Genomic DNA, 23,350 nt, shown 5'->3' on the forward strand with positions numbered 1-23,350 from the left:
GCTGTATGTCTGCTTCATTCATGCCCAATTCCACAGCTGAGTCATGATAAAGGTGCAAATATTATTAATTTTGTTTTTAAATTAACATACATATAGAGGTATTATGTAGCCTTTCCCAACCTTTGGATCCTCAGTGTTGTTGGACTACAACTCCCATCAGCCCCAGCTAGCATGACCAATGGTCAGGAAAGATGGGAATTGTAGTCCAGCAACATCTGGGGACCAAAAGGTTGGTGCAGAGGACAGAGCTGCTTCTAGGAGCAACTGTCTGGAGCAGGGTTCAGGAAACTGTGCCTCTTCAGATATTGTTAAATGTTGTGGCTCAGCAACATCTGGAGGACCATGGGTTGTACCAAACATTAGTTATACTTAGGATAGACCCATTGAAAGGAATAGATCTAAGTTAGTCAATGGATGTACTCTGAGTACAGTTAACATTGGTTCAACCCTATCGGCTTCCCATCCCTGACCTTAACATGACTCCAATACAATTGTGCTTAGGATTGTTTGAGGTGCCATTAAATATATACATCCAAGTGCTTTGGATTCTAAAACTAGAATTAAAAAATAATATGCCATACACAACATGGTTTTACAGCATCTTGATGTCCAACAGAGAGCTTCGGCTATGGGGCGGTATAGAAATTTAATAAAATAAATAAAAATAAATAACATGGCTCCTTTATATCCCTAAAGCCTAAATGAATACAGACTTAGGCTTAGATGCAGTAGGGTATTGGATCTGTGGCTGAATTGATCATGAAAAGTGGTTTTCCCCAATACAGTGTCCCTGCAAATGGAAATGATGGTACAGCATTGCATACTGTTAGGGTATCTGAGGCATCAGTTCATGGTGGGCAGCTGCGGCACCTGAGCTGCCAGCTTGCTGATTCCATAAGTAAGAAAACCACCACTTGCCAGCCATCTCATTTCATTTGGAACCCCCTTCCTGAGCGTCTAGTTTGTTGGGCAACCAGAATGATCAAGGGGATGGAGCGACTCCCTTACGAGGAAAGGTTGCAGCATTTGGGGCTTTTTAGTTTAGAGAAAAGGCGGGTCAGAGGAGACATGATAGAAGTGTATAAAATTATGCATGGCATTGAGAAAGTGGATAGAGAAAAGTTCTTCTCCCTCTCTCATAATACTAGAACTCGTGGACATTCAAAGAAGCTGAATGTTGGAAGATTCAGGACAGACAAAAGGAAGTACTTCTTTACTCAGCGCATAGTTAAACTATGGAATTTGCTCCCACAAGATGCAGTAATGGCCACCAGCTTGGATGGCTTTAAAAGAAGATTAGACAAATTCATGGAGGACAGGGCTATCAATGGCTACTAGCTGTGATGGCTGTGCTCTGCCACCCTAGTCAGAGGCAGCATGCTTCTGAAAACCAGTTGCCGGAAGCCTCAGGAGGGGAGAGTGTTCTTGCACTCGGGTCCTGCTTGCGGGCTTCCCCCAGGCACCTGGTTGGCCACTGTGAGAACAGGATGCTGGACTAGATGGGCCACTGGCCTGATCCAGCAGGCTCTTCTTATGTTCTTATGTTCAAGGGAGAGAGGCCACTAGCCTAGGCACCACACCTAGCCTCTCTGCTATATACACTTAACCTGGAAGCAAGACCCATTGAAATCTGTGGGACTTCTGAGTAGATGCATAGAATTGCACAGTAAAGCTGCAGTCATTAAACATGAGGGATGATTTATTTATTACCTGATTTGGTTATTATTAAATTTATATCCTGCCCTTCCTCCCAGAAGGAGCCCAGGGCAGCAAACAAATGATAAAACAACAAAGCATGTTGACATCTTTAAAAAACTTAAACAAAATATCTTAAAAAATCTTTAATTTTTTAAAAAAATCTTAAAAACAATTCCAACACAGATGCAGACTGGGATAAGGTCTCTACTTAAAAGGCTTGTTGAAAGAGGAAGATGTGTCCTGGACCTACAATCCTTCCTGCTCCTTCATATCTGAAACAGGTAACCGCAAGACGCCTGCCTCAGCTCTGGCCAGTTACCTGTTGCACCATAAGCCTTGGCAATCCCACCTCCTCCTCTGAAGTGGCTCATGAGTTGATATGGTTTATACCTGTGGGCTTATATAAAATTATTAGTGTTTAAAACCCTGTTTGGTAGTGTAGTGAAGACCAAGCATGCATGTGGAATTTTAAATTAATAAACCAAAGTTTATTATGATCACGGTATAAATGCTAGATGTTATACTGGATACAGTCCTAAACCTAACCTGCCTACCTAGCCATGCTAAACCCACAATAAATGCACAATAAGACCCAAACCCCACATTCTCGGCCTCGTAAATGTAGCCCTGCCTAACTATCTCCAACATCATTCAGCATTCTATTAACCCAAACCTACCTGAATATAAATGGACAGAAACAAATGTTGTGCTTTCATCACAGAAGGTCTTCAATAGGTGCTGAAAAGTCAGCAGAGATGGCACCTGTCTTGTATTTAAGGGGAGGGAATTCCAAAGAGTAGGTGCCACAACACTAAAGGTTCGCTTCCTATGTTGTGCGGAACGGACCTCTTGATGAGATGGTATCTCCAGGAGGCCCTCACCTGCAGAGCACAGTGACAGATTGTGTATATAAGAGGTAAGGCAATCTTTCAGGAATCCTGGTCCAAACTGTATAGGGCTTTATAGACAAAACCAGCACCTTGAATTTAGCCTAGTAGCTAATGGGCAGCCAGTGAGTACAATTGCCCCTTCAAGACAAAAATGATAAAACATAAATGCACAGTGTTGAACACTGGACTTGCTTTGGAGTAAATATACTTGGAATCGGACTGTAGTGTCAACTTTAGTACTGCCTGGAGATCTTGGGCTTTTGAATGACATAGCCTTATCAAGTTGACAAGGCCTTTTTGTTGTATATGATAGGTCCATTCTCTGTCTCTGTTGCCACCTGATGCTGTGTATAGGAAATTATTATCGTTCCACTAAGAGGAAATGAAATTAACAAATGAACAGTTGCAACTCCTGACTGAGGAATGTGTCCTTGGAATATATTCTTGTGGCGCTCACATTGGAACACTTTGAAATATGAGAACAGATCACCACACTTCGTGCTATTTGTTCTTTCGTTTCTCAAAGGGAACATTGAAACAGTGTGATCTCTGTGATCCAGTTGCCTGCCCTGCCCTTTTGCATATGAACATTTTCTGCATCCATTGTATTGTGGTTTCTTCCATTTCTTTGACCATTTATTTCCCCTTATACGTCAAGCATTTCTGGCTGTTCGTCGCTGGTGTTTGACTTTTCTAAACCCACACATGCACAGCAGGGTGGAGAGTTGTTGACAACTCTCCTTAAGTGTTCCTCTTGGACTTTCCCTCTGCAAAAGGGCTCTTTTGTGCCCTTATACTCTCTTACAGTGATTTTTGGAAGGAGCAACTGAGATCTGCAACAAAACATTGTCATGTAAAGTGTTCAGGTTTCCAGCTAGCCATGCCCTTTTCCAGGATACTCCTTGTTTTCTGGGTAGACATTTCATGTCCAGATGTAGACATTTTAAATCTGATCTGACGCTTTCTTGCCCTTCTCTACAAAGTGGTCATTTGCCATTTATTTCAAAGATTTATATATTACCCTTCAGAAAAGCTTCCAGAGCAATTTACAAAAACGACTTGAAATGTATAAAATAAATGAAAAGGAGAGCAAAAATATATTTAAAAGCCTGGTAGAATACAAATGCTTTTGGTGTCAAAATGCTGGCAATGTAGGCAGTAGGCAGACCTCAGTGGGAAGCACCCGCAATGTGTGGACAGGTTGGTGGGGCCAAAGCCAGTGTTCATCAACCTTGGGTCCCCGGATGTTGATGGACTACAATCCCCATCATCCCTGAACATTGACCATGCTGTCTCGGGATGATGGGAGTTGTAGTCCAACAACATTGGAGGACCCAAGGTTGAAGAATAGTGGCCTAAGCTATGTATTTCACCATAATGCCCTGGAGTTGGAAGTTAGTTGAGATTGGTGGGATATACTTATAGGGATGGGGGAGAAATTTGGCTCAGGTTGTGCTGCAATGTGAACGTACCTAATTCACACTTTCTGAACCAAAACGGAACCTTCCTTTGAAATTCACACTTCTCTGAATTTGGCAGTGCAGCGCTCCAGCCAAACAGTATGCACAAAAAGGCATATATTAGGGAAAATTTGTTTGCAAAAATGTGCATGCAGAACTGCATAGAAAAAGGTATTTTTTAAAAAGATTTGCACTGAAATGCTCAGGAATTTTTTATGTGGGATTGTGGAGAACCGAACATCAGACTGGAAAAACAAGAACCTGAAACTGACAGATTCGTTCATCCCTACTTGTAGGGAGTTAGGATGTTGGCATTCATCACGTACAACTGTGGCTTAAAGACTACCAGACGTATATGCCACCCGAGTCAGAGGCAGGATGCTTCTGAAAACCAGTTGCTGGAAGCCTCAGGAGGGGAGAGCGTTCTTGCACTCAGGTCCTGCTTGCGGGCTTCCCCCAGGCATTTATTTTCAAGCCTTTACAGCAGTCGTGGGGAACCGAGGGCCAAAAGCATCCCTTCAGGCATCTCTGTCTGGCCCTTGGATTGTCTCCAGGTCACTCCCTCCATTGCAACCTCTGTGAGCACTTTTGTCTGTGTCTTTGAAGAGTGATAATGCCCCTGGTATGCCTGGCAGGGGTGTAGTCATCTGGAGCTGCAGGAGGGTCATAGACCAGCTACTTTTTTGGGAGCAGGGTTTCAGCCAGGTCCATATGTATGAGCCAATCAGCATGAAAAGGAAGTGTGTTAGCCGCTGAGAAGAGTCCTTGTCCTTTCGTGCTGATTGGAGCCTATCAGAGTTAAAGGAGATGAGTCAGCCACAGAGAAGACACATTCCAGCCAAGCAAACATCAGATGTTTCTACCCACCCAGCCCTCAATCCAGGCAATTGAGTAGTGTAGTGGCAATTTCAGAAGTGCAGGTCCCTTCATGGCAGCCATGCCCCCTTTTCCTCTTTCCCTCATCTTCCTTGCTCTCCCTGTCATCTTGTGAGCCCACACTGCACTACAACAGACGTCCCTAGGAGCCAGTCAGCATGGAAGGGGAGACTGTTAGCTACTGAGAAGTGTCTTCTCTGTGGCTGACTCATCTCCTTTAACTCTGATAGGCTCCAATCAGCACGAAAGGACAAGGACCCTTCTTAGTGGCTAACACACTCCCAGCATTTTTTGAAATGTCACCAAGTGTGCGTTGGTCAATGCTACCTGCAGTGTTTTACCTCCTGATCTTTCCTATTCATATACCTCCCAGTCATATGAATGGTGCATTCCCCCAGACTTGGAAAAGTCTCATTAGGAGCAGATGTGGTTTGGCTCTGGCCCTGTTCAGAATATTCTTTTTTGTATTGTGATGACTCCATCTCAGTACAAAAAAAGCAGGCTGTTGGGAATGGGGCACTGTCAGGGTTGGCATAACTGCACAACGACAACACAGCATTTGGATAAAGAGAGCAGGGGTGGGTGGGAAATCTCCCCCCCCATTGGCTGCCCTTGGTGATCTCAGCGAGCATCTTGAGTTAGCCCCCTTTCTCTGAGTGTCTTGCCTCCTGTGTCTTCGGAGAGGGGCCTGGCATCTGGGTGGGAAGCTCACTGTGTTGCCGGAGTCAGGGCCTTGGAGCTCATACATATTGATGAGGGAGGCTGAGCCCACAGCTTGCTCGAGTTCTCTGCAGAGAAGGGAGGCAGCAGAGTGGCTGGCAAGAGCACTGTTCCTGTGCAGGGAGGGAGGGCGGCAGGCGGATAAGGCAGGCAATTGACGCTGCCTGGTTCCCCTAATAAATTTTGGGATATTTCCCTCCTCCCTTCTACTCTCCTTTCTATCACCCAGATCCATCGGATGGGATGCTGAGCTAAGAGGAGAGCTGCTGCCCCACTCAGGTGTGTATTTGTGGACATGAGGGGGTGGATGGGATGGGATTGGGGGTGGGAAGGGATAGTGCTGGCGATGGCTCATGTGCCAGGGCTCCTTTCAGCAGCCGTCTCCTTTTGTCTTGCTGCCAAAAGGCCAGGCTGATGATGATTGGGAGCTTCCCACATTCTGATGCGGGAAGAAATGACAGCTCTGTTGCTTGGGTGGAAGAATGTTGGCAATTGGAAGGGAGAAGGAAATGTACTATTGCATATGTGCGCCCTGCATGGCTGTGTGTGCTGAAGGGGAGAAATCAGAATGATGTGCGTGTGTGTAAAGGTGGTTTTGCCTGTTTGGAAAGAGGAAAAGAGGAAAAGAGGTTTCTGCTTTGTGTGTGTGTATATCTTGATGGCCAGGCTATGTGTAAAGAGCTATGTGTGCAGGTGGGTAATGTGTGCATATGCATAGGAGGCTGCCCGGGACCGTAAGCAAACGGAAATGGGAGATGTGATTGTGGGTATACTTTGCACTAGACAAAGAGGATTGCTTGGGAAGTGGAAATGCAGCCCCCCCGTTGCTGCTGCTGCCGCCGCTGAGGCAATGAGGGTTTTGTTTACGTGGCTGCATGGAGGGGTGGGCTTCTTATGGGATGATGGTCGGCACTGAGGCGGTCAGAGGAGGTGACAGATATATCTAGGCTTCTTGTTTGTAGAATGGTTGTGCGTGTGTGTGTGGGCAATGATGAGCTGCCGTAGTTGTTCCAGCACTGAGAAGAGAGCTGCAGTGCCAGCTGGTGAAATCTTTTTTGTATGTGTGCTTCTGAAAGAGGATGGCAGCGCAGCTGAGAAAGAAGAACAAGTTTGTATGATGTGCAGGGACGGGCCTAGCTGTTGTATTTGTGGTGAGATGGGCAAGGTTGTTCACGTGGGCACCCAGGGGGAGGCGGGTTGGGTATCTGTGCCAAAGGATGCTGGATAAGCAAAGAAGAAAGGCGCATGGGGTATGGCTTTTGTGTTCTCAAAGGCATTTTCTAAAGTCAGCATTTGGAAAGGAGTTCATTCAGTCGCTACGCTGCTTGGCTGGCTTATAAAGCAAGGTGACCTCATGTGCACTGTTGTCCTGGGCACGTTGTTGCTGTGATGGGCCCTGGGGAGACCTGTGGTTGCGCAATGAGAGCACGCTTGGCCAAGGTGGTCTGTGGATGACAGGACAATGTAGCACAAAGGACCTGCCTTCCATCCAGACATCTACAAAGCACACGTATTTACAAAATGGCCTAATGGACTGGTGGTGTTGGATGGGAGAAGTGGATTCATATATCACATTCTATGGAGTCGCTCACTGAGAGACTTGGGGCCTGTTTCTCAGTCCCAGCCTTGTAAAATGGGAATAACAGTGATGGACCTTACAGGTTTGTTGTGGCTGGTGGCTCCACATCAGTGGGATAGTGGAATCCACTCTGGGTTTTAGTCCTAACTTTCAAAGAGGTGTCCAAGGTGCTCAACCCCACTGATATCCAACTTCAGCATCTTGGACAGCTCCTTGAAAGTTCAGACTAAAACCCAGAGCGGATTCTACTGTCCCACTGACATGGAACAACCAGCTGCCACTGGTTGCGGCAATCCAAAAGGTGTTGGGGTAACAGTGAGGGGGAGTGCCTGTCACAGATGCACCCCTATTTAACAGGGACAACATCTGTTTCCTCGTAGCAGTCCTCCTGGAAATTCACTGTCCCTGTTTTGTCCTAGTTATTTTTACCTTTTTGGGATTGCTGAAGTCTACATTGTTAGAAGTATACTTCTTCAGGGTCCAGCTCCTTCCCCAGAGCCTCTAGAAGTTACATTTCCAAGTGGAGGAGTGGAATCATAAATAGCATGCACATTTATTTATTTATTTAATATCCCACCCTTCCTCGTAGAAGGAGCCACGTGAACACTAAGGCACGAATGTAGAACGCCAATAACGATTCGACTGTCCTGCAGTTGCTGAGGTATATCTTGAACTGTTGTAGGATCATGGATATATTCCCCAACCCTTAGTATATCTTTAACCGACAAATTTAAGAATTTAAGAAACAAGTAACTTCTTGGCTTTTTACTTGATGGAAGATGGGCAATGGCAGGAAGAATTCATGCAGAATAAAGTTGGCAGAGTAGAGCCTTCTGCATTGTGAAATTGGGGGGAGGGAGTGCATCTAGGTGTGAGGAGAAGTAGGAAGTTAAAAGCAGTGGCGGCTGGTGCCCTTTGGGACTGGTGGGGCGGAAGGCAGGGAGCCCAACAGTAGGCAGAGCCAGAGTCAATGACAGGAAAGCCAACGAATTCTCGTTATGTCGCCATCCCCTTCCCTGCTGGGTTCTATAAGGGCAACATTGAAACCGAGGACGAGGAAGCTGACCAGCAGCACCTGCCCCTGGGCAACGCCCCACTTGCCCTAACGGGCCAGCCCCTACTGGTTAAAAGCATGTCCCGGTTGGAGGGGAAGGACGATGCCCGGTCCTTCACAGCTGGGGATGAATTTTGCTCATCGTTGGTTGTGAGGGAGTCCTGCCTGATGATGACATTTGAGGTCTGCATGGAATTTTCTTCCAGGTCACTTTAGCTAGCTATCCTGAGGAGGTTGGATGGGCTTGTTCGTTTATTTATTTATTTATTGCATTTGTATACTGCCCCATAGCTGAAGCTCTCTGGGCGGTTTACAACAATTAAAAACATTAAAAGCAAATACACAAATTTAAAAACACATTTTTAAAAAGCAATTTAAAAACACATGCTAAAATGCCTGGGAGAAGAGGAAAGTCTTGACCTGGCACCGAAAAGATAACAGTGTTGGCGCCAGGCGCACCTCGTCAAGAACATCATTCCATAATTTGGGGGCCACCACTGAGAAGGCCCTCTCCCTTGTTGCCAGCTTCCCAGCTTCCCTTGTGTTGCCTTTCTTTGTAGCAGCATGTGAACTGGCCCACTTGTAGGAGTCATCTGGGATAGTTTTTGTGATTAGCAGCGTCCCACAGAGCGCTGGCTCTCTAACTGTGACTTAAGGAGCAAAGGAGGTTGCCTCACACTGAGCTGGAGCATTGGTCCACCCAGTTCAGTTTTGTCGACAGCGACTGGCAGCGATTCTCTAGGGATGCAAGCAGGGGGCTGAACCTGAGGCCTTCTGCACGCAAAGCAAGATGCTCTACCGCTGAGCTCAGGCTCTTCCGTCACAAAACACGGCGTGACCACGTTATAGGTTTGTCGATGAGAGGTCAAATGGTTGGGCTGCTGGGAAGCCTGTCTTTGGAGCAAGGAACCGGACCAGTGCTGGCTTCAAACGTGTTGGAAGGGGGAGCTTGGGCAAGAGGCCCTCAACGGGTCCCCATCCCACACTGTTGCTTGTCTTCCCCTAGCAGACTTACCTCCTCTTTGCCAGCTGCTTTTTCTTGCTATTTCTGCCATCTGGTTGCTTGCCAGGAGACAGATGGTGAAGCCAGGAATTAGCAATGTTGAGGAAGAGGAGCAGCAAGTCCAGGCAGGTGCCTGGCCATGCTGGTGACTGAGTTGGACTAGATCTCTGGTGGGGAACTGGGGGCTGAATGCGGCCCTCCAGGCCTCTCTATCTGGCCCTCGGAACCTAGGCCATAACCCTTCTGCCCAAGCTGCTTCCCTCATCGGCCCTGCTTTGCACCCCAAGTGTTTTTGCCTGGCTCGGATGTGTTGTTGAACTCTGATGATCGGTTCCTTGCCCGGATGGCGGATAGAAGATGTGTGTGTGTGTAGAAACCAGCCTACTGTACAAAGGTGACATCTACATTTCTTGCTCCTCCCACTTTTGCCTCTGGCCCTGGCCACCACTGGCATGCGGCACTTGGGAGGTTGCTCAGAGGGGAATACGGCTCTGTGGCTAAAAAAGGTTCCCCACCCATGGCTAGATGGTGGCTTGTTCTTGGCTTGGTGAACTGCACTTCTCAGGATACTAAGAAGTACATAGGTCTCTCTGTTGGGAGGATGCTGGTGATCATGAATCTGGAGAAGATGAGGGCCACATGCATGCCATACCTTTATTCTGCTACGATTCCACTTTAAACAGTCATGGATTCCCCCGGAAAATCCTGGGAAGGGTAGTTTATGAAGGGTGCTGTGAGGTGCTAGGAGACCTGCATTCTTCTCACAGAACAATAGTTGTCTGAGTGGTTTAACAGTCAGTCCCTCTTCCGAGAGAACTCTGGGAACTGTAGCTCTGTGAGGGGAAGAGAGGTCTCCTAACAACTCTCAGCATTCTTCACAAACTACACTTCCCAGGATTCTTTGGGGGAAGCCATGATTGTTTAAAGTGGAGTAATAGTGGAATAAACTTATGGTGTGAATGTGGCTGAAACAAAGCAAAGACATCAGAAGCCCCTCAGACAGAAAAGCAGAGATCTGTGCCTTCACCAAAAAGTATGATGGAAAGGTTGTGTGTGTTTGGATCTTGTCCATGTCGAAAAGCAGGTGGCGGTTGAGTATGGAAATATTTTCTGGTTCCCTGTTATCCTTTGACTTCTACCTTCAGCTGCTTCTGTCACATTGTGTTTGGCCAAAGGGAATTTGAGTCTGCATGTGAAATGAAGCAAGGGCATTGGAAGCTCTGCTACTGCTGTGTTGCCTGCCCGGAAGCCGCAGGTCCCCTTTGAATTGGAGGTCATTCCTGCTACTGGAGAGGGAATTCAAGATGAACGTAGATGAAATTAAAAATCAAGGGCTAGAAAGATCAGTGGCCCACGGTGGGGAAGGAGCCAGGAATGTTTGGCCTGCATGCATAACAGAAATGGACAAACGAAAGCTCTCTCCCCCCCCCCCCAGTTTGTTGGGAGGAGCTGTGTGAAAGAATTCAGGACTTGAAGAATAAAAGCTGTTGGTGGAAAGTGAAGCGCAGCTATTGTTGGCACAGTGTGGCAGGTGGGCTGGGGAGGGAACAGGACATGGAACAGCAGGGGGGTTATGGCTTAGGATGCAGGTGCCCTGGCAGAGCTGTGCCTCTTGTCATAATAATAAAGTTTAATAAAATAATAGTTCACTCCAGCCCTAACGAATATTAGGCTGTAGCCCTAGGCATCCTTCCCTGGAGGTAAGTCTCATTGGATTCACAGGAACTTGCCTCTAAGTAGACAGGATTTATTATGCACATAGTTTACAGAGTTTTATGACAAAGTGGTCTACAAATCTCCCTAATGGTGGTGGCTGTTGGCTCTGATGTCAGCAGGGCAGTGGAATCTGCTCCGGGTTTTAGTCCTAACGTTTGAGGAGCTGTCCGAGGTGACATGCAATTTCAGCATCTTGGACAGCTCCTTGAAAGTTTGGACTAAAAGCCTGAGTGGATTCCTCTGCCCCACTGACATGGAGCCATCAGTCGCCACTACTCCCTAAATTAAATAAAAATGCGATTGCATTGTCAGGCTGGCAAAGGTGAGTAGATCTATCCTAGTATGATTACAAGATTTTGTATCATGTAGAGACTTTTTACCCTGTTCTTCAGCCCTGGAAAGATTCCCAGGGCAGCTGACGACAAATCAGTGCAAATGCCAGAGTCCCCGTCCTCAAGCTTACAGTCCAAAAAGACATGACACAAATGGAAAAGGGATGAGGAGGCAAAAGGAAAACAAGCAAACGTCGGCACCAAATTCTTCATGAAACAGGCTACTTATAATAACCAACTAGGATGGAAATGGGCTGCTTATAGATCAAAAAATGGACCTTGTTGGTGCCTCTGAGAAATATTCTGGCGACTCATATCTTTCTGGAAATGCTGTTCTCCTTCACAAGGCCATAGCTCAGTGGTTGAGCATCTCCTTTGCATGCAGAAGGTCCTCAGTTCAATCCCCGGCATCTCCAAATAGGACTGAGAATGTCCCCCATCTGAAATCCTGGAGAGCTGCTGCTGCCAATCAGTGTAGGCAGTACTGAGCTAGATGGACCAACAGTCTGACGTGGTATAAGGCAGCTGCCAACGTACTTCTTCACACATCATGTACTTTCCTCACATCTCCCTCTCTTTTTCTCTACTAGAACGAGGAGTCAGCCAACTGAATACTGTAGTGGGAGATTCGGGACAGACTAAAGGAAGGGTCATGGCTCAGTGGTAGAACATTTGCTTTGCATGTAGAAGGTCCCAGGTTCAATCCCCAGCATTTCCTGGTAGGAATGGGAATATCCCCTGTTTGAAACCCGGTAGAGCAACTGCCAGTCAGTGTAGGCAGTATTGAGCTAGGTGGGCCATTGGTGTGACACGGTATAAGGTACCTTCCTGTGTTGGTTCTGAAAACCTCTGTGACAGTAGGACAGAGATCTAGCCCAGCTAGGGAGAGCTGCAGTGAGTGGAGATGGCAGTCCCTTGCTGTCCACTCTTACTTTTCTACTTTGCAGGGTGAGTGGAACCCTTTCACATATATGCATTAGCTCTGTTTAACTGCACATACGCCAAAGTCCCTCTATTTACCAGGGACACCATTTGTTTTTGGATTCTTATCCCTAATAAAATACAGTTCCTTTTGGTGTGATTTTGGGGAATTGTAGTTTTCAATCCCTTTTAACCAAGTCTCTAGTCCAGGGATGGGGAACCTCTGGCACTCCAGATGTTGTTGGACTTCAGTTCCCATCAGCCCCAGCCAGCTTGGCCAATGGCCAGGGATGATGGGAGTCATAGACCTGCAACATCTGGAGTGTCACAAGTTCCCCATCTCTGCTGTAGCAGTTAAAACCTGGCTGGTGGATGGATGCACCTTGCTTCTAGGATCAGAGAAAGCTACCTTATACCAGGAGGGGTTATTTGCACATCTAACCCAGTATTGTCTGCTCTGACAGGCAGCTGCTCTCGTGGGTCTCAGGCAGGGAGGTTTCCTATGCCCTGCTAAGCGAGGAGAACAGTTTATGCATCTGATGAACTTAGCTCTAGTCCACAAAGGCTTCTGTTACAATAAATCACATTGTCTTTAAGGTGCCAAAAGACACTTTGCTTTGCAAGTTATGACTCGCTATAAATGAATGTTTATTACTGCAAGTGTACCATAGGAAGCTGCCACATGCCAGGTCAGACAAATGTGTCCATCTCGCCCAATACTGCCTGCTCTAACTGGCATCACCAGGGTTTCAGGCAGGGGTCTTCCCCATCGCCTGCTAACTGACCCTTTTTAAACTGGAGGTGCCAGAATTTGAGAACCCAGGATCTTTTGCATGCAGAGTGGGTTCTTTGCTATTGAGCTATGTTGCACCAGTGCATGCATGCATGGATATAGGATGTGTACTGCTTCCCTTCCATCCTCACCACCATTGCTAGAAAGATCTTTCTGGAGCATAAACAAGTGTCCCCATTTCCAACTGTGAAATGTTGGTGGATATACCATTGAGCCCCGGAGCGTGGTCTAAAATGTGCTTGAACATGATGTCATTCCTTAAGGTGGGGATGGAGAACATTTCTTTTCTGTTGAGAGCTGCATTCCATCGGGATGGGGTAACCTGTCAAGGGCCAGACTTGAGCAGAGAGTGGGCAGGACTCAAGTCAGAAGTGGGAGAAGACAGAGCCCAAAGTGAGTGGGTCACCAATTTCTCTTCCCCACTTCCTCCCTGCCCAGAAAGGACAGAACTCTGAACATTTATTATTATTATTATTATTATTATTATTATTATTATATCCCACCCTTATTTCCAGGAGGAATAAAGAAGCCCAGGAGGGCAAAATGTATCAACAAAACAATTTAACAAAGAAAAGCATTCTGAAAAACAGTTTAAAACATTCTAAAACACAGTTACAGTGAAAAGTATTCTCTCATCTGTGATCTTTGGATTGCCAGGAATGGTCCTCTTCAGCCATTAAATGCCTGGGTAAATAGGAATGCTTTCATATTTCTTCTGAAAGTCAGTAGTGATTGTAGAGAGCTTACTCTCCCTTCTCCTTCCCTCACTCCATTTGCTTCAGCTTCCCTCTTTCTGTGCCTCCAGACTCCCTCTGCATGAAATTGGGCTGCAGATCCTCCACCTCTGGGAGAAATTTGATTCAGTTTGCATTTAAAGGCAAATCGATCAAATCCACACTTTCTGAAACAAGATGAGCACTGGAATACAGCCATCATTCAAAATTAGCATTTTTTGCAATTCTCCAGCTGGTGCTTACAAAAATGCATACATTGGGGGAGGGGGGAAGTGCATAAACATGAATATATTAGTGAGAACAACATACAAATTCCTTGCAAAAATATATACATAAGATAAAACTGCAGACAAAAATGTGTTTAGTAGAAGAAATTCACTGAAGAATTGTCATGAGGATTAAAAAAAAGGCAGATTGCTGTAGAACTGAATTTCCGTTTGGAAAAATGGAGACTGGAGAAGACCGAAATGGGCAGATCTTTCCATCCCTAACCCCTGGTCTAAGGCCTTGTGTGGTAGTGGGATACTAGTACTTAGGAAGTCTGTGTATACACCCCTCTGAGCTATGTATAATAAAGCAGTGGTTCCCAAACGTTTCCCCCCATGGACCACTTGAAAGTTGCTGAGGGTCTTGGCAGACCACTTAATTTTTCTGCCTGTTGTAGCAATTGCAGTTTATTATGCTAGATGTGGTATGCTTTTTAATTGCTGTATGAATTTTAATTTTTAATCCTTTTATTTCTTACATATCCTATTTTATTGCATCCCGTAGAATTCAAATTGTGATACCACAAAATATAATGTATGAAATAAAAGAAGAAATTAAAATACAGTGAAGAAATCAGTGTAAATGTTCAATATGATGGACGTGCTGTTTCTTGTCTTCATCTACAAATCCACAGACATGCCGTGCACCACCTGAATGAAGCTCATGGATCACTGGTTGTCCATGGACCACAGTTTGGGGACCCCTGTAATAAAACATTTGCTAATGCAAATTAGCCAGGCTTCCAGGGAAGCTTAAAGTACTTTAAAATGATCTGCAGATCCCCCAGAAACAGCAGCAACAGTTGTCTCTTTGTGCTGCACAGAGTTGTCACAGAAACAGATCAACAGTCAAATGATTCCTCACATTTGTAATGGCTGCTGTGACAATGAAGAAAATTTAACCTAGAAGAAGAGCAACAGGGCTAGATGGAACCAGCAGGCAAATGGGCACCTTCCTTTTTAGACTGGATGAAGCCTGTGGGCTATAGAGCTTTGGCTGCATCTCATGTGTGGCTGTTGTAATGAACTCACTGTGTAGGTTGTAATATCCAAAGTGCTTAATAACAGCATACTTTGGAAACTGAGTTGGTTCAGCCTGAGGAAAAGACACAGACACACACACACACACAACTGTAACAAATTGAAGTAGATTGGAAGCACGCTGAGTTGCTGCTGGCGGAAGAGCCTTTATGGACCATGTTTGTTTTTATTTTTTTATTTTAACCGCAAGCGTTGTGCAGTTATGACTCAGTTGTTGTTTTATGGACCAGGTGTCTTTTGTTGTGGGGGACATCACATTTCCCCATGGCTCAGACTGATACTATCCTGTTGCTGGGACAATGCAGTGTGTGCCTCCAGATTGTGAATCAGTGACGCACGCTGCATGTCCCTTTTTGCTTTCTTTTTTTTAAAATGGGCTCCCCCAGTTAGGAATGGACAAAGCTGTCAATTTCAGTTTCTCTCAATTTGAGCTTTTTCCAAACTTAATTACAGTCTGCTGCATTTCTGTGCTATTTTAACACTACTTTTAGCTTTTTTGCATGTAGCATGTTTGTAAATGGCCTTGAGACGTATGCAAGAGGCAATAAATAATATTTATTTATTATTTTATTTATATCCAGCCCTTCCTCCTAGCAGGAGCCCAGGGTGGCATAATAGTTTGCCCTTCATTGTTCCTCTTTCTCCATTTTGCTCAGGATCTATTATGGGGAGATAAGCTGGACCATTTATGCTCCCCTTTTGCTCAGTACCCCCGTTTCTCTATATTATTGGGTAGTTTCATATTTAAACTCAGGGATCTAATTGGGTGGCTTCACTGTTACTATTTTGTTGACGGTACTTGATGGACCTGGCTATTTATTTACTTACCTGTCTGCTGCTACAGGTCTATACCCCCCAATAACTGAAGGTCTCGGGGCAGTTTACACTAAAGGTAAACACCATAAAGCAGAACAAATACCTAAAATCTAAAAAAAATAGCACAATACAAAACCAGAATAAAACTGACAATGAAGGATAACTGCAGTTTAAAAGATCAAAGGAATCTTAAAACACTTTCTCCAAAGCCTGTGGGAACAGAAAGATCTTCAGCTGGAATGGAAAAGATGACAGAATTGATGCCAGACAAACCTCTTTTGGGATGGAGGGTGAGGAGAAGCATTCCATGACTGGGGTGTCCCATTGAAAAGACTCTCTCAAGTAGACACCTCCTCATTTGAGAAATCCTCATTTAATGGAGGATAAGGCTATTCGTGGCTACTAGCTATGATAGCTATGTTTTCCTTCCATTGCTGGAGGCATGGACATGACTAACTTAGGTCCATTAATTTAAATGGGTCTACTCTGAGTAAGTCTTAGAACCCAATGCCACTTGCTGGGAATCACAAGTGGAGAGAGTGCTGTTGCTGTCACGTCCTGCTTTCGGGCATCCTATAGGCATCTGGCGGGTCACTGTGAGAAAGGGATGCTGGACTAGATGGGCAATTGGAATTGGCCTGATTCACCAGGGTCTTCCTATATTCTTACAATGAGGACACCCAGAGGAGAGCCTCAGAGGGTAACCTTAGAGTTCAGGCAGGTATGTATGGGAGGAGATCTCTTTCAAGTCAGCTGGCCATTGAGGGCCTTAATGATCTCAGTGGCACTCACTCCCATTGCTAGTGGAATTCCTTGTGTGCTTTTTGACCCTCTGGGTCTTCTTCCATTGGCTCCTACTGTTTTCATCAGAGGAGGTGCATTCACCAACACAACAACAGGGAGTCAAGGCCCTCCTTATTTGCTGATGTTGCAGAAATGATTTGTCCTGCAATGTTCTACCACAGAGTAACTTTGTGCTAAGGCTGACAGTGCTGACAGTATGGTGACACATCTCCAATGCGACAAGTAGGACTGTAGGATTCTTCTTGCACAGTTGATGGTATGTTGCCATTGGCTCATTAATGTTCTTTGTTTTCCAGACGTCACCTCCCTTCCATTAGGCAACCTACAATGGAAGCCCCTCTGGTAAGCCTGGATGAAGAGTTTGAAGACCTGAGGCCATGCTACATAGAAGACAGGGAAGAGAAATCTCATTATTTTTATGGCTCCTCTCCTCGGCATTTGGAAGACCCCTCCCTTTCTGAGCTTGAGAACTTCTCCTCTGAGATCATCAGCTTCAAGTCCATGGAAGATTTGGTCAATGAATTTGATGAGAAGCTCAATGTCTGCTTTCGGAATTACAATGCCAAAACGGAGAACTTGGCCCCTGTGAAAAACCACCTCCAGATACAAGAAGAGGAGGAAAATTTGCAGGATGAGGAGTAAGTAGATTAAGGGTCAGTTGCAAAAAGTGAAGGTCATATACAGAAGTATACAGTTATACCTCAGAATGAAGTACATGCATTCCTGGACATTACTTCTTTAACAGAAACTTTGGTGCCAGAGGTAGGAATAACATGGAAAGAATAGGGATAGGTTCCTACACCCGCTCATAGATAATGGAGCAGCTTCAACAGGGGTGTCTAAGGTGCCTACCATTCACTCCCTTTCCTTCCCTCTTCCCTCCTTCTATTCTTCTGAATGTATTGGATCCTTCTGGGAGAAAGCAAGAGATCTCTTTAATGCAAAGCAAACATACAGCTTGTCCATTTCACCCTAGCAAAGCAAAGGCAAAGGCTTGAAAGTTTATCCATAACAAAGCAAAGACACAGGCTGGTCAGTTTCACGTTAAAGCAAAGGTAGAGTCATGTCAGTTTATTGATAGCAAAGCAACCACACAGGCTGGTCAGTTTCACCTTAAAGCAAAGGCACAGGGCGGAAAGTTTAGGTCCATAGCAAAGCAAAGCTGATCAATTTACCGTTAAAAAAGCCTTCATTAAAAGGAGCTTTGTTCCTGGAGGATTCATTAACTGACATATTACTGTATAGTTTCAGCAGTAAGCTGCCCTTTATACACCTCTGCTAATTCCCTATTCCTCCAGGGTGAACTCTAGGGAGAAACTCTGAGTTTTCTGCAGAAATTGGAGTTGCACAACACTAATTGGCCAGCCTTTGTGTCAGTCACAAAGCCTCTCCTTCTGTTCTCAGCAGAGCTGTGCAAAGCGTGGATTGGTTGGCTCTTGTCTCAGTCACAAAGCCGGATCACGCCCTACACGGAGCAGATGTGTAAGTGTATAAGCAAACTTTTAAAGAAGGAAAAAGACAATGTCATACAACAGGGAAGAGGAAACATTTTGCTGCTGAGGAACATGTGCCCTCCAGGGAAAATCTGCGGAGGGCCACATATGGCAGTGGGCAGGGCCAGATCCCAAAGTGGGCAAGCTAACCCATTTGTATCTCTCTGTGCCACCCCTTTTCTTCATTTCTTCCTCTCCTTGCCACCCACATTAAATTAGGTTATTGACCTTGGCCATATTAATTAATTAATTAAAAGAACGTCTAATCTGCATTTAGGTCACGCTTTTATAGAAAACATTTGAAAACACATAAATGGGTGCACTTAAAATGAAATAAAATGTTTATAAAGATATTTGCAGAGCTTGGAAAAGTTACTTTTTTGAACTACAACTCCCATCAGCCCCAGCCAGCATGGCCACTGGATTGGACTGATGGGAGTTGTAGTTCAACAAAAGTAACCTTTCCAAGCTCTGGATATTTGCATGTCCCTTTCAATGCAAATACAAATTAAACTACCCATTCAGGAAATAAAAGGGCCAGTTGCAGCTGTGGTGGTGAGGAAGATCCTCCCAACACCGACCCTATAGCTTCTACAGAGCTGTGATGGGGCAGGGCGGCGGTGCAGTGGGCATTGTGCAGATGCAGTGGTGGGGGCACCAGACTAGCTCTGCTGGTGTGTCTGTGTAGACTTGTCCTCCCTGTCCTAGCCACATCCAGGTCAACTTCAGTCTTGCCAGTGTCGAGAAGAAGGCTCTGCACCAGCACATTGGCCGCTATTGAAAAGACAAAGAGCACTAACATGAAGACCGGTAGTAGCTGCGGCAAGGTCCTGAAATGGGGCATTTCAGGGGTGGAGCAAGGCTGGACAGAGATCTGCAAGATCCTAAGCCAGCCCACTTGCTGGAGAAGGACTCAGCATGGCACCTTTGCTGAGCCAGCCTTGAGTTGGCATGGCAAAACAGAAAGAATGCCTCCCCCTCCACTCTGACTGGAGCCAGCTAAGGTTCTGGATGGGGCTTTGGTTTTTATTATAGTTTATGTTTATTTCAGCTCTTTACATACCGCTTCATCATCAACGTTTCTAAGCGGTGTACAATGAGATCACAAAAAGCATACAGTGGACAAAATCAGTTAAAGTGAACCATGAAAACAGGAAACTGACTTCAAATACCTGCTGAAATAGAGAGAACGTCATCAACTGTTGCCTGAAGTCCAACAGGGAGAGGGCCTGTCCGGGGCTGGTGTCAGGCATGACTGGGCCCTTGGGTACCCGCCTGCCCTGGGCCTACAGCATCTTATGGCCGAACACCTCTGCCTGATACAGGTGGCATGGGGCTTAAATAAGCCCACCTGCCCCACCTAACTTTTGCATCAGTGCTCACACCTGTGCACGGCACACACACGCCCACCATCATTCAAGATGGCGGCAGGGGTGTCAAACCTTTAGGGATGCCCCCACTGCAATCTTGGGTGATGGTAGACATGGGCACACAGCACATGGGGCGTTCACACTGATGCAACAGGTAGAAGGGGTGGGCAGGCTTATTTAAGCCATATGCAACCTGCATGGGGGCCTGGGGTCCCTGCAAGCTCCCACTTTGCAATCCACAGCAGCCTTGGGTCGCTGAGTCACTGAGAGGGAGCCTAAGCAGGGGTCCCCTCAGGGCTGCAGGGGCCCTTGGCCAGGGTCTAACCTGGCCACCCACTGGCACCTGTCTGATCTCAGCCAGGAGGGAGTTCCACACAAATGGGCCCACAATACTGAATGCACGGTTTCTGAATGCATGGTTTCAAGATATGAGCCTTGCATCTGAGCCACGGAGGACTACTAACAGAGAATCTTCTGAAGACTCCCTGATTGGGTAGGGATATAAGGGATCAGGCAGTCCTTAAGGTATCCTGGACCCAAGTTGTTACAGGCTTTGTGAATTAATGCAAGAACATTGAACATGGGTTGGGCAGCCAGTGTGAGCTTTTAAGCACTGGTTATGTGCTGGTGGTAGTCTGTCCCTACCAATAGTCTTTTTTTTGGGGGGGGGGAGATGAGTAAGTGGCCGCCCTATTCTGGACAGGCTTTAGTGTCTGCCACCTTCCATTCAATAGTACATGCGGAAATCTCTTTATAGATTATCAGTGACACAGCATGCGTTCCAGCTTTCAAACTTCAAGGTTGGTGCTTTCCTATATTCCTCACCCACCCCCCAACACCAGCAGGTGAGCATTCCCTGAAATGGCCTGGTTCAGACCTAACAATCTTGAGCTAATAAGTCATGGTTCATTAGAATGGGATGGTTACACCTGAAACAGGCCTTTATCGAAGTCGTCCATAGGTGGTTCGCATCGCTCCTGCTTCAGGAAAGAGAGGGGGGCTAGTTCTATGGAGACTATTTCCATGGGCGTAAAGCAGTGGCTGCTGGTGGCTCCATGTCAGTGGGGCAGTGGAATCTGCTCTGGATTTTAGTCTGAACTTTCAAGGAGCTGTCCAAGGTGCTTCAGCTCCTTGAAAGTTTCAACTAAGACCCTGAGAAGATTTCACTGCCCTACTTACATGGAGCCACAAGCCACCACTGGCACAAAGTTCCTTGGGGCAACATGCGCTGCAATCCAGTGCTCTGGTCAAATCAACAATTTCCCCATTGATTTCTCTTGGAGTGGGATCCCTCTTACAGTGTTATCGGACAACAAGGTATTTTGTAAAACCGAGTTTTAGAAAAATGTGAGGTTCTGCTGACATATTAGTAAATAATTAGTAATTATTTACTATTTATATTAGTAAACAATTAGTAAACAATATGTCAGGAAGGGGAGAACCATTTCTGGGATTAAGCCAAGGGGGGGACCCCTCTGCCAGCTGCAAGGAACGAAACAGGGAAGAAAAAAGATAATGGAAATCTGGGCCTTGACTTGTAAAACAAAGGGAAATGTATGCTTCCTTCCATGAAAGACGCCCTGGGTTTACTGTGGTTGTCCAAACACTGAAGAAAGTTTTTGAAATTTTGTTGTTAAGCAATTGGGATTTGGAAACTCTGGTTGATCTCATGCAAACCACCCAGAGATCTACCAGATCTAATCTGTCTTCTGGCCATCCTTGGTGCAATATGACCCTTCTGTGCATGGAAGACACCTTTTTCAAGCAGAAGGGCACCTGACAAGCCCTATTCAGCATAGATCTATTAAGTGAATGAACATGACTATAGGTTCATTAATTTCAGTGGTTCTTCTCTGAGTAGCAGTTCACTGGATACAACTCATTATTTTTTAGACTGACGACTTTTTGTTTGTTTGTTCATGGTAAAGCTGTGAACTCAAACCGCTCCTGTCCTTAAATGTTTTTGGACTTCATCTGAGCAAAGCGGGTCTAGAATTCAGTTCGAATCAACTATAGCACAGTATTCAGCTTGGACTCTGGAGATGGCTTTGTTGTTTGCGACTGGGGCCATTTAGCCGAACTGGATGTGGCAGCTTCATCATTCCCATTTTCGTCACGCTCTCTTTTGAACTCTGCCTGCTGAGCAAATTGCCCTGCAGGATGCACCCCTGTTGTCAAGGCAGCTTTCCTCCATTAACAACCTCTTGCTTTTTTTTTTTCTCCCAGGGTTTGGGATGCTCTTACAGACAACTACATCCCATCCATCACCGAGGACTGGAGGGATCCTAACATCGAGGTGCTAAACGGCAACGTCTCCGACACAGAGGTACTTGCCTGGATTTATGTCCTCCCCCTCCCTTTCCCCTCCATGAATCATAAGATGAAAGAATCATTGGCAAACTTGAGTGGAAGCACGTTTTTTTAAACATTAAGACGCTGCATTAATGCGTGCAAAATAAATGTACCAACCCGCTGCTGTTCCAGGAAGCAGGACTAATAGAATACGAGAGCAAAGCTCTTGTCGGGCAGCTGAACAGATCTCCCAGCAACCCTTGAACTGAGGTGGTCGCCCCCTCAGTCATGGGTGAGGCATGTATAATGAGAGAAAGAGTGAATGGAGCAGCCTGATGTGAATGTGCAAAGGGAGGCATTGTCCTCTAGGCTGTTGTTTGCCCTGAGACTGACATTGACGATGTTTGTGCCGCCTTCTACCCTGACACATTTGGAACAATAGCTTGGCCAGCCTTCTGAACAATGGTGACTGTGGTGGCTAAAGGATACACACATGGCAGAGCACTGCAAAGGATCAGTGCTCTTTTGGAGGGTTGTTGGAAGCCTAGAGGTAGGCTGCTCTCGTTTAGGCCACTGTGAAGCAGGGAGGGGTTCTGTTGCCTTTTCCTCCCCATAAATCTCTTCAGCTGATGGGGGTGGGGTGGGGTGGGATAGGATGTTTCCAGACAAATACGTCAGAAATAAGATTCACTGTAAGGCTCTGGTCTATGTTAAGGCAGAGCATGCTGAGATAAGAAACACCGATTGCCTTCGCAGCTAGTGATTTTCTGGAATGAAGGACAAACTTTTAACCCTCTAACGGAATGGAAGTTTCTGGAGACAGATAAATGGGGGGATTTAGGAATAAAGGAATCTGCCTTGCATCAAGTTAAATGATTGGTCCTTCTAGCTCAGTACTGTCTGCACTGACTGGCAGTAGCTCTCCAGGGTTTCAGGGAGGAGTCTCTCCCAGTCTTACTGGGAGATGCTGGGGACTGAACCTGGACCCTTCTGCATGCAAAGCAGATGCTCTGCCACTGAGCAGCAGCCCTTCCCCATGGGCATCATCTATCAGTTCAGGACGAGACTTTGATACTGAACAGGAGGATTTAGAACAGTGATGGAAAGTGTGGTATCCAGAAGATCCTAATGACTACCATCTGCAAGTGGTGTATTAACCAGCCACTGGATTCACTTTGTTGTGAAACTCCTACGCATCCCAGCTGAAATTAAACAGCAGAACTATTTCACCTTCATCCCTGCCAGCCAGCGTGTGTGTGTGTGTGTGTTGGCTTTGTGGGCTGACTCATGGAAAAGTGCAGCTTCCATCCCTACCTCGTTATCCTGCTCACTCAACAATAACTTATCAGGCCTGAAATTATTAGTGGATTAGCTGGTGTGAAGAGCTAACTTAATCAGGACAGGAAACATGAAGAACAGATGGCCAAAGAGATGTTCTTTTCAGTGGGCAGTGGAAGCCTGCAGGTGACCCAGAATTCCGCCCTGCTGTATA

General features: G+C 45.9%; 1 protein-coding gene across 4 annotated transcripts in view; it reads left to right on the plus strand.

The window, feature by feature from the left end:
- Window positions 1-5,792: 5,792 nt before the first annotated feature.
- Window positions 5,793-23,350, plus strand: part of FEZ1 (fasciculation and elongation protein zeta 1) — a 54,573-nt gene continuing 37,015 nt past the window's right edge. For all 4 annotated transcript variants that reach the window (XM_061592609.1, XM_061592610.1, XM_061592611.1 and 1 more), the window contains exons 1-3: window positions 5,793-5,923; window positions 17,000-17,341; window positions 21,793-21,892. In XM_061592609.1, the coding sequence (XP_061448593.1) occupies window positions 17,031-17,341; window positions 21,793-21,892 (411 nt within the window). In that variant the 5' untranslated portion in view covers window positions 5,793-5,923; window positions 17,000-17,030. The remainder of the gene's footprint in view (window positions 5,924-16,999; window positions 17,342-21,792; window positions 21,893-23,350) is intronic.

The sequence above is a fragment of the Rhineura floridana genome, chromosome 12 (assembly GCF_030035675.1).
Source record: "Rhineura floridana isolate rRhiFlo1 chromosome 12, rRhiFlo1.hap2, whole genome shotgun sequence".
Classification (NCBI taxonomy): domain Eukaryota; kingdom Metazoa; phylum Chordata; class Lepidosauria; order Squamata; family Rhineuridae; genus Rhineura; species Rhineura floridana.